The 13,011-nt window shown below is 35.8% G+C and overlaps 1 protein-coding gene across 2 annotated transcripts in view; it reads right to left on the bottom strand.

Annotated features, from left to right (window-relative positions):
- Positions 1 to 13,011, bottom strand: part of LOC105197019 (sodium- and chloride-dependent GABA transporter 1) — a 269,127-nt gene that overhangs the window by 228,188 nt on the left and 27,928 nt on the right. For both annotated transcript variants that reach the window (XM_039454541.1, XM_039454540.1), the window contains exons 3-5: positions 5,379 to 5,679; positions 4,100 to 4,286; positions 3,673 to 3,940 (exon numbers count right to left, since the gene is read on the bottom strand). In XM_039454541.1, the coding sequence (XP_039310475.1) occupies positions 3,673 to 3,940; positions 4,100 to 4,286; positions 5,379 to 5,679 (756 nt within the window). The remainder of the gene's footprint in view (positions 1 to 3,672; positions 3,941 to 4,099; positions 4,287 to 5,378; positions 5,680 to 13,011) is intronic.

Genomic DNA, 13,011 nt, shown 5'->3' on the forward strand with positions numbered 1-13,011 from the left:
TGTCTCTTTCTATCAACGGGTCACTTTTGAGGCTGGCTTCTCTACTCTATATGTAATATCTCTATGTGGCTAGTAAAAGTTAAAAATTGGTTTAATTTAAAAAAGACACAATATTTGTTATAAAATTATATATTTTTAATTATCTATTGTTTAAAATGTTTCTAATTTAAAATTTTTCTGCGTTCAAAAATATTTATTATTTTATCCTTGTTTATCGTTAAACAAGAAATATAAAATGATATCTCTAATGTTCCGCACTCTAGAGTGACAATTGATTTATCGAAGAAATATTTTGATATGAAAATTTTGCTTGAAAAGACGTATTAATAAAACGCGTGTTATTGTTTATTTTCGTATAACTCGAATGTAAGCTGAATGATAAGTTAAATATAAAAAAATACTCAAGTGTACGTTTGTGTTATAATAGGCTCAAATTTAAAAACAATGAGGAAGTACGTAATTAAACTAAAATGTACCTTAAAAATATTCTGAAGTGTTCAAAGTAAAAATGCCTTATAATAATTGTCAGCTATTGTATATTGGTATATTAGAGCCATTAAAAAACGGACTACTACATAAATAATTCCACAAGCAATTAATAGGGAGTAATAATATGTAATGTCACTGAAAATAATAGGGAGTAATAATATGTAATGTCACTGAAAATCTATAGTTTATTCTTAATATATAAAATTTATTTTTTATAATCATTTTATTAAAAATTTATTGTTTCTTTAAATTTTACTGTGATTATGTACTGATTATGTTATACTAAGAATATGATTACTTTTATATTTTGTAACGTTACGCCCCTCCACCGCACCGCCACTCCGATCTAAACGCCGAACACAACGCGTAAGACCGAGCACGTGCACGGGCTCGGCTAAGCTTGCCGCGATCACGCGCTACCATGCGTGCCGCGCGCCGCGTTCGGCAAGCGTTCCCACTCCGGCCGGCCCAACCGCGCGCGCTGATTGGTACGTACGACCGCGCGGACCGCTATATAAACCGGCAGCGGGCAGCCGAGATCAGATCGCTCCGAGCCACCGATCTCGCACCTACTCCGCTCCTGCGCCGGGTATCCTCAAGCATTTCCTCGGGAACGGGCATTCTCGTTCTAACTTCCTCGCGACGGGCATACTCGTCGGTCATAACAGCTGGGAATACTCGGCCGATCCCATCCTCCGTCCCCGATGGGAATACTCGTCGTTTCCGCGGCTGGGTATTCTCGGCCAATAGGAACCGTCCGTCCCGCAAGTCCGTTCTCGAAGATTCTCGAGACCAACACCGTCGTCGAGAATACTACTCGACGCCGTCCTCCGGCTCAATCCGTAAACCTGCTCCCCACAGGGTGACAACACCCCGCAGAGTGAAACCACTTAGGTCTCTAACGTCGGCCACTCTCGCGTATCGCGGAACCGTCCGCTGCACCGCGCGCCGCCGATTCCACGATCGCGACCGTCCGTCGCGCGAGCCAATCACGGCCCGTTTAACCGCACTTTAAGTTAGCCGCTTTACGGCGACTCCGATTATTACCTCCGAGCGCATAGCGCATAATACCAGTCCATCCGTTTCTTTAGTTATCCGAATCCGTTCTTTTGTTTAAATATTAAGTTACCCGAATTATATTTTGTCCGGCCCGACCAATCGTCGTTCTTTTATTTTGCGCGGGTCCGATTATTGTTTAACCGAGCACTCCGGTGCCTTATTATTACTTGTGTATTTCAACTACATCTGATAAATATATTGTTACGTTTGTATTATAGTACTCAACACGGAGTTCTCATTACTACCGAAAAACCCTAGCATCTGGCGAGCACATCCGCGCAACCGATCATGATATCCCAACGCACCGAAAGATATCCCGATACTCCCGCCGCACCGGAAAAGTACCAGCGTTACAATTTTATTTTTATGTTGAAACGTCAAAAACTTTATTTTTAATAAATTTTTATTTTTAATAAATTTTTATTTTTAATAAATGTTTATTAAAAATACTTTTCCAACAAATTTTATTGAACACTCTGAGTCTGATCTATTTTTGTTTCCTAAATAAAATAGGACTATTTAGTCTATAAAGATGACATTAAAACTATTTATAAAGAAGTAAAATAAATTAAATATGAAAATTCCAAAACTTTTTAAAAAAACAAAAAATTTGGATGAGAGCTATTTATAAAATAATACAATTTGAGATAATAAAATTCTTTTTATGTAAAAGAAAATATGGGGAAAATTTATATTAAATTGTGGAAAAAGGATTTTGCACAATTTTTATGAAAATTGGTTTTTGGTAGAACTGGCTGAAAATTTAATATGTTGTAGATCTTGTCATCCTGGTGAAGTCTCCATGGTCACAATTGACCATTTAACCTTTACGAGACGCTACTTGTCAAAAGTGTCTAATGTCACACTTTTTTATTTTCAATAAGTAAGATGCATGCTTATTTATACGTTTTTGGATTATTTCTGTGTATAATTTTAAATCAAGAGCTGCAAATATAATACTAACTTAAAATCGATGATTTTAAGGATTTAAAGTAACATTTGAACGCTGTCACTTCACATTAATTAACTTAGGATCTGTATGAACTAGTTTGAAATTGTTTATAGAGGGTTAGAGTACGAAGAGAGAGTGAAGATGAATGGCTGTAAGATGCTTAATTAAAGCATCTTTGCCTCTCACTTTGGAGTGCTTGATTCAAATAAGTTTCTTCGTATTTTATTTCGGGGTGCTTGATTCAAATACGTTCCCTTGTCTCTCACAATATGGAATATTTGGAATATACATGAGTTATACACTTGTACAAGTATGTAACTCGTGTATACCTTAATCTGGAACTATTTCAATTCTATGGTCAAAGTTTTTCTTTAGCATTCTATTACCATTATCAGATATGTTATCGAATAACATGGTTAATGTATTTTTGATACTATTTTCGCATCTTGCAACCTAAATACTATAAAACGCCAGCAATATGTCCACAAGTTTCTAATGTTCTTGCACCGGATGTGCATGTTCAATAATACCCAAAGATTGGTAGATGTTATTACACTTGCATGTTTAAGTAAGAGGAAAGGAAACTCACTTTAATCAAGCACCCCGAAGTGAGAGGCTTAAGAATGTTTTAATTTAGCATCCCGAAACCATTCATCTGAACTCTCTTTCCCTGCTTTATCCCTCTACAAACATATTTAAAAATAGTGCATCTGATATCCTGAGTTAATTGATGTGAAGCGACAGCGCTTAATACATTGTTGATTTAAATTCTTAAAATTACCGACTTTAGATCAATATCATATTTTTAGCTTTTTTTAAATGATAGAAATAAATAAAATTATAGAAATAAATAAAAAAACATATAAATAATGATGTAAGCATTTTACTCATCGAAAATGAGAAAATGTGACATTAGACACTTTTGACAAGTAGCGCCTCGTAGAGATCAAAAGGTCAATTATTGAATGTTGTGACCATGGAGACTTTTCATCAAGATGATAAAATGTACAACATATTATATTTTGAATTTTCTATTAAATTAACAAAAATCCAATTTTCATAAAAATTGTGCGAGTTTTTTGGAAAAGAAGAAGGAAAACAAACTATTGTTGTGGAAATACTATGTCTGAGACAAAATAGGTTTCAAGATCTAGTAAAAGAAAATAACTTACCTCAGATTCCCGAAGCTTGGATAAATTTGGACTGATATAAAATCGAATACCCTCCATGGCGCCGGGCAATGTAATACCACGAATTAAAAGAACAGTCAGCAACACGTATGGGAAGAGAGCCGTGAAATAGACGACTTTGCCGGTCCACTTTACACCTTTCCATATGCAAAAATAGCAAATTATCCACACTAATAATAACGTACCCGCCAATTCCCATCGAATATTACCCACGGACTCGATACCATCACTAATCTGCAATGCTCGACGTCTGAAAAATAGAAATAATCATGAAATTATTGAAACTAAATAATGCAAAGAGGAATAGTAATATTTTAAAAATATCTGCTTGATATAAATCCGATGATAGAAATGCGCAATTACGATGTCACGTACTCAAACGTAAACCAAAAATTGTATTTATACTGACTCCCAAAACTCCTTCACAGGATCCGTAAGGTCCGTCACTGTCACATTAACATGATGAAGCGTGCACATCTTGACAACACTACCGTTTCTCGACGAGATTTGGTTCCAGCATAACAACGAACTTCTGTCGTAAGGATTCACGCAATTCTTGGTGTTCCAGTCATTATTACAGCTTCCCCAAGGTAATTCTGTAGATTGCATAAGACTGTTACATAGGGGAGACTCGGGCAAAAGGCATCACCCGGGCAAAAAGAAAACTCAAAAGAACTTTTTTTTTTATTAATGTCAGGAAGATGGTAACACTGTCATTCGATAGTGCTGCGAATGCGGAATATTTTGCAACCATAAAACTTCCAACAGCTTGGCGTGAACGTTATTTATGTTACACAATGTGTTTATGTGCTATCATTGTTCGAGATTTACGTTTTTTAATGTTTGAATGATGTGAAGACTATAACTGCTACGAAAGTAAGTAATATATCAAAGTAAAGGAAATTTTGTCTAGTTTCAGAAAATACCAAAGTTATTTTGCATAAATTAATTAGTGATAGCATCATTATATAAATAATGAAAGCATGTTGTTTTGGGCAAAAGGAATCAGGCAAAAGGAATCGCTAACACGTTACCTTAGCTTGCATTAATAATGTACCTAGGCTACTGATTTTCATTTTTAGATGGTTTTTTTATGGTTCATGAAACGTGTACGAGTTATACCGGGTTCATGAAGCGTGTACGAGTTATAGGTTTCTATGTATGCGATTTCTGCCAAGAATTGTAATAGATACCTTAATTTCGTAATTTTCCTAATCGTTCCTTTCAAAACTATGTTTAATTTTGTTACTTATTTTCAATATCTGTCAGATTAATAAAGTTTTTCACCTTTAAAGTCCGTTTTTTATTAATTTTTAGTAATTTTTTTAGGCGATTCCTTTGCCCGAGTTGGAGATTCCTTTTGCCCGGGTGTTTTGAAAAGTGTCTAAAAAAAGGTGTCGTCGTAAAAGTCATGTGAGGGTAGTTAAAATTAATTTTATGCAAAATTCAACGTCAGTTTCAGAAAGTAGAGACTTCAATCTACATTTTAGTATAATTATTTTGCAAATTTGATAATTTAAACATAGTATTATAGCCATTTGAAAACAAACGATTCCTTTTGCCCGAGTCTCCCCTAAGCTTAATAAAGTTCTTTGTCATTATTATCGAATGAAAGATATCCGATGAGATTTTACATAAGATATTATTGAAAGAAATTTTTTCGGTTTAAATAAATTTAATGTGCTCACCACTACGCATTGACATAAAGAAATAAAAAATCGCCCAGGCTAAGATAACAATGTAATAAACATTCATCCAGCAGGACATGACGGCAGCGGCATAACCAATACCCTTGAATAACGGTGCTATCTTGAAGACTCCGAGGCCGCCCACCGTGAGCATTTGCCCGAGAGCAAGCTCCATAAAGAACATGGGTATACCGGCCAGAAACAATGTCAAAAAATAGGGGATTAGGAAAGCGCCGCCACCATTTTTATAACACAGGTACGGAAATCGCCAAACATTGCCAAGACCGATTGCCAGGCCGACCTTGAAGAAACAATAAAGAAATGGTAAACGTCATAGAACAATGATAATAATGATGTTTTTCTATTTTTCTATGTATTTTCTATAAATAATTGTATTTATAATTTTTCTGCATACATAGAAATTTGAAAATTCGAAGCATATTGTTTGTTTATATCCCTGATGCTTTTAATTAATAATTATATTTGGCAATATAAACGTATAATAAATGCTTAATCTCTTAAGTATGACACCTTAAAGTGCAAATGTATGTGTGTGTGTGTGTGTGTGTGTGTGTGTGTGCGTGCGTGCGTGCGTGCGTGCGTGCGTGCGTGCGTGCGTTTAAATATTAATTTATTAAATGTTAACTCAGTTTCAAGGGTACCTATATTGCTAACCAACATAACACATAATATTACAGCAACATATTGCTGCGATATATTACAGCAATATTTGCAATAACAGCTTTCAACAGAGGCGTCGCGTAGTTTATGCAAGCTTAGCGCAATAGGTCGGAATACAGCATGTAGAGCAAAAAAAAACGCTAGGGACAGAGCCTATAGTACGATCACAGATTAGCTTAAACAGTTCGTAAGCGGAAGCTTTGCGAGTGTGAAGTCTTGTGTTCTGGGATGGCGGATTGAAAGAGATTGTCGGTATCCGAGAACTTCGGAGGCGGCAAAAAACCTCTACCGATTTTCTTTCGATAAGTGAATTATAGGGATGCGTTCAAGTTCAAAGAATCTACCAAGAACCTTTCCGAAGCATACTACCAGCGTAATGAGGAGTCGAAATCTGTCCGAGAACAATTGTCGCCTATTATGTTTAAGAGTAAGTGTATCGAGAAGCATCAGAGACGACAAGCAATCGGAAAATGACACTTCCGTACCTTTCTTTGTTAGTTCATACAGATGTTTGTGATCCACTGCAAATAATAACACCATCAAGAAAAAGATACCTACTAATCTTTATTGACAACCACACTAAATTTTTCGTTTACTTGTTGCAACACAAATCGGAAGTATTCAGTAAACTAAAAAAATATATACAATTAGTTTAGACGATATTTAATAAATGATTTTGGTGTGAGCCAGATGCGATGGCTCGGAGCTGAAATGTATAAGATTGATAACCCCAACATTTATTATTCCGGTAACCCCCGACATAATGTGGTGTTCATAATAGATCAAATCATAGATAGTTCAGTAAAAAACTTTGTCCCCTTTTCAAATCGGGTGTGCTTATTACAAATAGCAACAATGCCCATTGTGTGTAACATCAAGACATACAGACATACGCTCCCACATGTAATGGCTCCAACGAGGAAGTGGAAAGCTTCTATAACGACATCAAAAAAGCAATGAAACTAGTCAAGTTATCTGAAATTGTCATAGTTATAGGGGATTTTAATGCCAAAGTTGGGAGAAGTCGGCGAGAGGACGTTGTAGGTGATTATGTACCTAGAACACTTAATGAGAGGAGTGACCGTTTAGTCTAATTTTGTCAGGAGGAGGACTTAGTAACAGCAAATACGCATTTGAAACAACCCTCAAGACGCCTCTACACATGGATATCAAGAGCAGACAGGAACACACGAAATCAAAATGATTATATTAACATCAACAAAAGATTTAGGAACATTATAAAAAATAGTAAAACCTACACTGAAGCATATGTCTATACAGATAACAACATACTGGTGGCCACACTCAAACTCAAGCTTAAAAAATATAAAAGAAGCCAGAACTCTCAATGCCTTAAGGAGATGCTGGACTGATGGTGGAACTTACTCGACGTCGGTACTGCAGATTGCTGTACATTTTTCTTTGACGAACTGCGGGTCGCGCGTGAGGCAAAAAGTAAGGGGAATAGGCTAGCGCACTTTGTCATACTCATCTGTCTGTTTTTTTGACTTCAGTGCCTCTAATGCAAGATCTCTAAACTACAATAAACCCAATTTCTGTTCTTCGCACCAGTACACGTGAAAATTACATAAATTTTCATACATTTATATCTTTATACTAAAGCTTCTAAGATTATTTTGCAAGCGCCGTATCGTTCTTTGATTTAATTCACACCTCGCTAGCTACTTATTTCATACACACAATGTCTAAAACTTTTATATGGGTATGCATTGTCACAAGTCGGCTGCAAAAGCCGATAATTAAACTATAATTTTTTAATCAACTTTTGTTTTTCGTATTTAATTATAACTAGCGAGGTGTGTTTTTGTCACTACTTTAATTGTGTAAAAGGATTTTGTGATCTGTAAAGCCAATTAAGAGTTATCTGTGCACAAAAATAAGCACATATAGAGACCGGTTCAGCATTGCCTTAATGTAAGGTAACTTACCAACACAACAGTAAAAACAGAAGTGTAGAATGCATTAAGTGTAAAGTTCAACAGCATACGCAACACAACGGGTGAACAAGACATCGAATACACTTTAGGAACCAAATTAAAACAGCAATAACAGAGGTTAGTCAAGATAAGTTGAAAAACGAAGGGACTAAGCACAAAACATGGATGAACAATAAAATTCTATAGCTGATAGAACGTAGGTGAACGTTTAAAAATAAAGATCCAAACAAATATATATAAGATAACTCTTTATCTTTTGGGAATTAACGAAATTCGACTAAACCCAAAAGCGTTGCTGTAAGAACAAAGTTTTTATTTCATCGGTTTATTACAGTATTTACATTATTTACAAGAGTTCTCAACTGTAAGAACAAAGAAACGTCAATTAAAGTTTATTCTCCAATCCATCAATTCCCTTGTTTTACAGTCCTTAATTATTCTTCTAGTTGCTCTAGTAATCACTCTTCGTGTATCACCACGTGTTTTTCTCTCCTTCGTACAGAACGATCCCTACCTTACTCGCGTTCAGAAGTGCGGCAAGTTCAAATTAAGGAAATATATTTTTTTTACATATAAAAAAACCCAGAGAAAAATACAAGCCAAAATCAAACAGGCTAAAGAAGAATGGCTGACGGGACAGTGTGGCAACATCCTTATGAATGACCGAGATCAGATTTTGACGAGTACTGAGGACAAACTGCTAGAGTAGGAAAACTATATAAAACATCTTTTCAAGGCTAACAGGAGCTCAACCTACGGAATAGATGCAGAGCACGGAGTAGACATCACTAGAATAAAACTAAACACGCAATTACAACAGCCAAAAATGGAAGGACGCCAGGGCCAGACGGCGTACAAATGGGGGTACTGAAGACATTACAGGAGAACAATGCACTCACAGTGTTGTTGGAATTATTCAATTGCGTATACAAAACTGGCATAATCTCCAGGGACTGGGGATCTGACTTGGGACTGGAGACTAGGGACTTGAAATCAACGTTTGTTACAATACCCAGAAAACCAAATGCCAAATACTGTAAGAACTACAGAACAATTTGCCTAATAAACCATGTGTTAAAACTGTTCCTAAAAATTATTCACTCTAGAATATACAAGACCTATGAAAACAACATCAGCAACTCCCAATTTGGGTTTAAGAATGGATTTGGCACACGTGAGACACTGTTCAGCATCAAAGTATTAATCCAACACTGTCGACGTTAATGTAGATGTATATGCATGTTTCATTGATTATAAAAAAGCGTTAGATAGAGTGCAACATCAGAAGTTGGTAAACATTTTAGAAAAAATAGGCCTCGATGGACGTGATATTCGAATAATAGCTAACTTGTACTGAAACCAAATGGCAGCAGTCAGAGTGGGCGATCAGAAGAGTGCAATATAACTGATATATTTAATTTATTTTTTAGAAGTCGTTATGGCATTACCAAAAAAGAAAGTACGCAAGAGGGGATAACTAGTAATATATTGAAGGTAGTTTTTTTGTAATAAAAGAAGAATTTGCGATTTTAATAAACAATTCTTTAAGAGAAGGTCACTGTCCGGTTGGAAATCTCTACTATAATACCAAACTCAAAAATAGAGAAAGCAAAAAAAACGAGCAAATATAGGCTTATTAATATGTTACCAATATATGAAAAAGTGCTAGAATTAGTAGTAAAATAACAACTTGAAACATACTTGGAAACAAATGGTATTATAACAAAACATCAGACGAGGTTTAGAAAATATTATGTAAAATATTTGTGTAAAACAGCGATTCAATCTGTCATAAACAAATGGAAATTAATAGTAAACATAAAAAAAAATTGGTAGGAATAATCTTCATGGATCTTAAGAGAGCGTTTAAAACAATAGATAGAGAAAGATTGTTAGAAAAAATGTATCAATACGGAATTAAAGAAATGACCTTAGAGTGGTTCAAATCATACTTAAATAAACAACAGATGCGATTCAATCAGATATGGTCTAAATTTTTGACTACAAAATACGGAGTGCCACAAGGTTCAGTACTAGAACCTTTGCTACTTATAATATATATAAATGATATAATTGAAGTCTGTCCAGAAGGGTGCAATATAAAAATGTTTGTAGACAACACGCTTATACGAGGCTAAGTCAATAATTATCCGGATTTTTGCTAGAACACGTCTTTAAGTTTGTTATACTGTGTTCCCGGCAGGCAGGCTTTAAGTTGGCATTACTGGGGTCCCGTGATCAAAGCTCGATCTTAATCGCGTCAATTTGTTTACCGCTACAAACGTGTAAATATGGCTGCTCCGCTACAAAATTGCACTACGGAGGAACAAAGAGCTGTGATACGATTTTATTAGTCTGAAGGAGTGAAAGACGCTGAAATTCATCGGAAGCTTTCAACACAATGAGGAGACAGTGCTTTACCACACAGAAGTGTATATGAATGGATCGAAAAATTTAAAAGTGGACGCACAAAGTGACACACGAAGAGGGAGCAGGACTCCCGTCAACTTCCACCATCGACGAAAATGTTCAGCAAGGTCAAGAGTTGATACTAGCAAACCGGCTAATTATGTTAAAAGCCTCCGATGAATTTCAGCATCTTTCACTCCTTCCGACTAAAAAAATCGTATTACAGCTTTCTGTTCCTCCTTAGTGTAAACTTATAGCGGAGCGGTCATATTTACACACTTGTAGCGGTAAACACACTAACGCGATCAAGGTCCAGCTTTGATTATAGAAATGCCGGGCAAGCACAGCTTTAAGTTAGCAATACCCCAGTATTGCTAACTTAAAACTGTGCCTGCCCGGAACGCAGTATAACAAACTTAAAGATGTGTTCTAACAAAAGTCCGGATAATTTTTTACTTACCCTTATACATGTAAGTGGAGAAAGTAGTGCGGATGTAGAGGTAAAAATAAATACGGTTTTTAATGTAATCGAACAGTGGATTGTTTCGAGTTCAAATAATTCAAAACAATTATGTAAAGTTTAAATTAGATTAATCATAAGCTACTTTCTTTTGTTTGTTTTTTTTTTTTGTTTCGCAAAGCGTTGTCAAATTCAAAATGATGAAATTTGTGCAAATCATCATATCATTGTATTCATACATCCGTTCTACACGCTGTATCTCGTCGAGAATATTCTGTCTCATTGGCTATTCAAAAGTACGAATACGAGAAACTTCGACGGTAACGCTGATAATATTTTGTATGCGAAGCAAATAAGTTTTTATCGTGGTCATCCGTACACGCAAAGAAAGGTCGGACCAAGCAAATAGTGAGTTTACCGGTCCGGTCCGATGGCCGTTTTAAATCGTCGATGACGATACAGTAATTAGTCCATTCGAGCCAATGAGACAATTTCCTGCCAAATGTGCTTCTCCCAGCTTTTCTTTGCTTAAACCAGAGCAGGGAGGTTCGCTCTCGCTGCGAGAGATGAGCAGATTCGATTTGAAAAGCGACGCGAGAAGTTCTCATTGTATCCGTAACCGAGCGACGAAAATTTGGGAAGTGTCGGGAGTTATAAGGTGCGCGCGTTTGCGTTCGTGGTTGACACACGTTTATTGAATAACATTGTGCGGACGCTCTTGTCAATCAACGAGACAGAAACATTATAGACCATTTTGTGATTAAAGACAAGTAATTGAGACTTTAATTATATTGAGTGATCACTCTGTTCGCCTTCTCTGCCTTTTCCGCTTCCCATTTCTCTCATTACACCAGAAGTTGCGCTATCGTCGTCGTTCACGCTCTCGTGTCGGACTCGCCCTCGTACTCGCGCGCTCAAGGTTGTATCTAGTCCGAGCGCCGATACAATTAATCGCTCACACAGCTTTCGCTCGAGCTCTATTCGGAGTGAATTTCGGCAATTCAACTCGCGTATCACGCATCACTAAACAGTGGATGAATATAAATAAGTTAAAAATGAATGCAGATAAAACAAAATATATGATAGTTAGAAGTATTAGAAAAGAATTAAGAGATAATACTGCCATGAAGTGTCTGGATGGATTTGAAATAGAGCGTGTAGCAATCATGAAGTATTTAGATATAATTTTAGACAATAGACTTAGATTTCAAGACCACTACCATTATGTACTTAAGAAAATAAGGAAAAAGACTAGCTTTTTAAATAGAATAGATAACTTCGTATCAGCACTAGGGTAAGTGCACCTATTATCGTGGCGTTTTCTGAAAATCCCAACTTCAATGCATCTTAAAAAAAAATAAATAAATGAAAAGTTTAAACTTTTTTTCTTAACGTTTATAAAAAAACTAAAAGAATATATAAATCCATCTATTATTAACAAAATGCAATTTTATTAATATTAAAATTAATAAAAACGGAATGCGCTTGTCACCGTAGTCATGTACAAATTATCGTGTACCCGTTTCCACGAATTTACCAATTACCGTGTCCCAAATACCGTTGATGAAAAAAATGTATTTCGTAATGCTGATTAGTTCTCATGCTGTGCTTACTTCGTGAGCTACTGTCATCGGGATCTGTCATGGAGATCGCGTTTTGACAGTTCAAGAATCAAGAATTATGTGTATATCAAGTAAATTTGTAATTTATAATATCAAAAGCTGTGTATCACGCGCGTAGCGTGAAAAAATAATAGAATGATAGTAAACTAAATACTTATGTGTCAAGTTGTTTGCACTTTCATTGAAACGAGAATACCGAGGTAATACGAGTACCAACAACATACGCATTGCACCTAATTTCGTGAGTAAATTTGATTTACTCATTAAATGTATTCACATTTCCATCTTTATTTGATTTTAATTTATTTTACTTTCGATTGGGTTAAATGTGAAATAATTTTTTTCTATAGGTACTCTTTTTTTTAACGAGCTATCATCTATTTTTCGAAAACCACGGTAGTAGGGCAGGCCACGATAATAGGTGCATTTACCCTAGATGTATTGTGTACAAGCCATCATAGCGCTTCATTTCGAGTAATATGCTCTTAGAACATATATTACTG

Source organism: Solenopsis invicta, chromosome 10 (genome assembly GCF_016802725.1).
Source record: "Solenopsis invicta isolate M01_SB chromosome 10, UNIL_Sinv_3.0, whole genome shotgun sequence".
NCBI classification, from domain to species: Eukaryota; Metazoa; Arthropoda; class Insecta; order Hymenoptera; family Formicidae; genus Solenopsis; species Solenopsis invicta.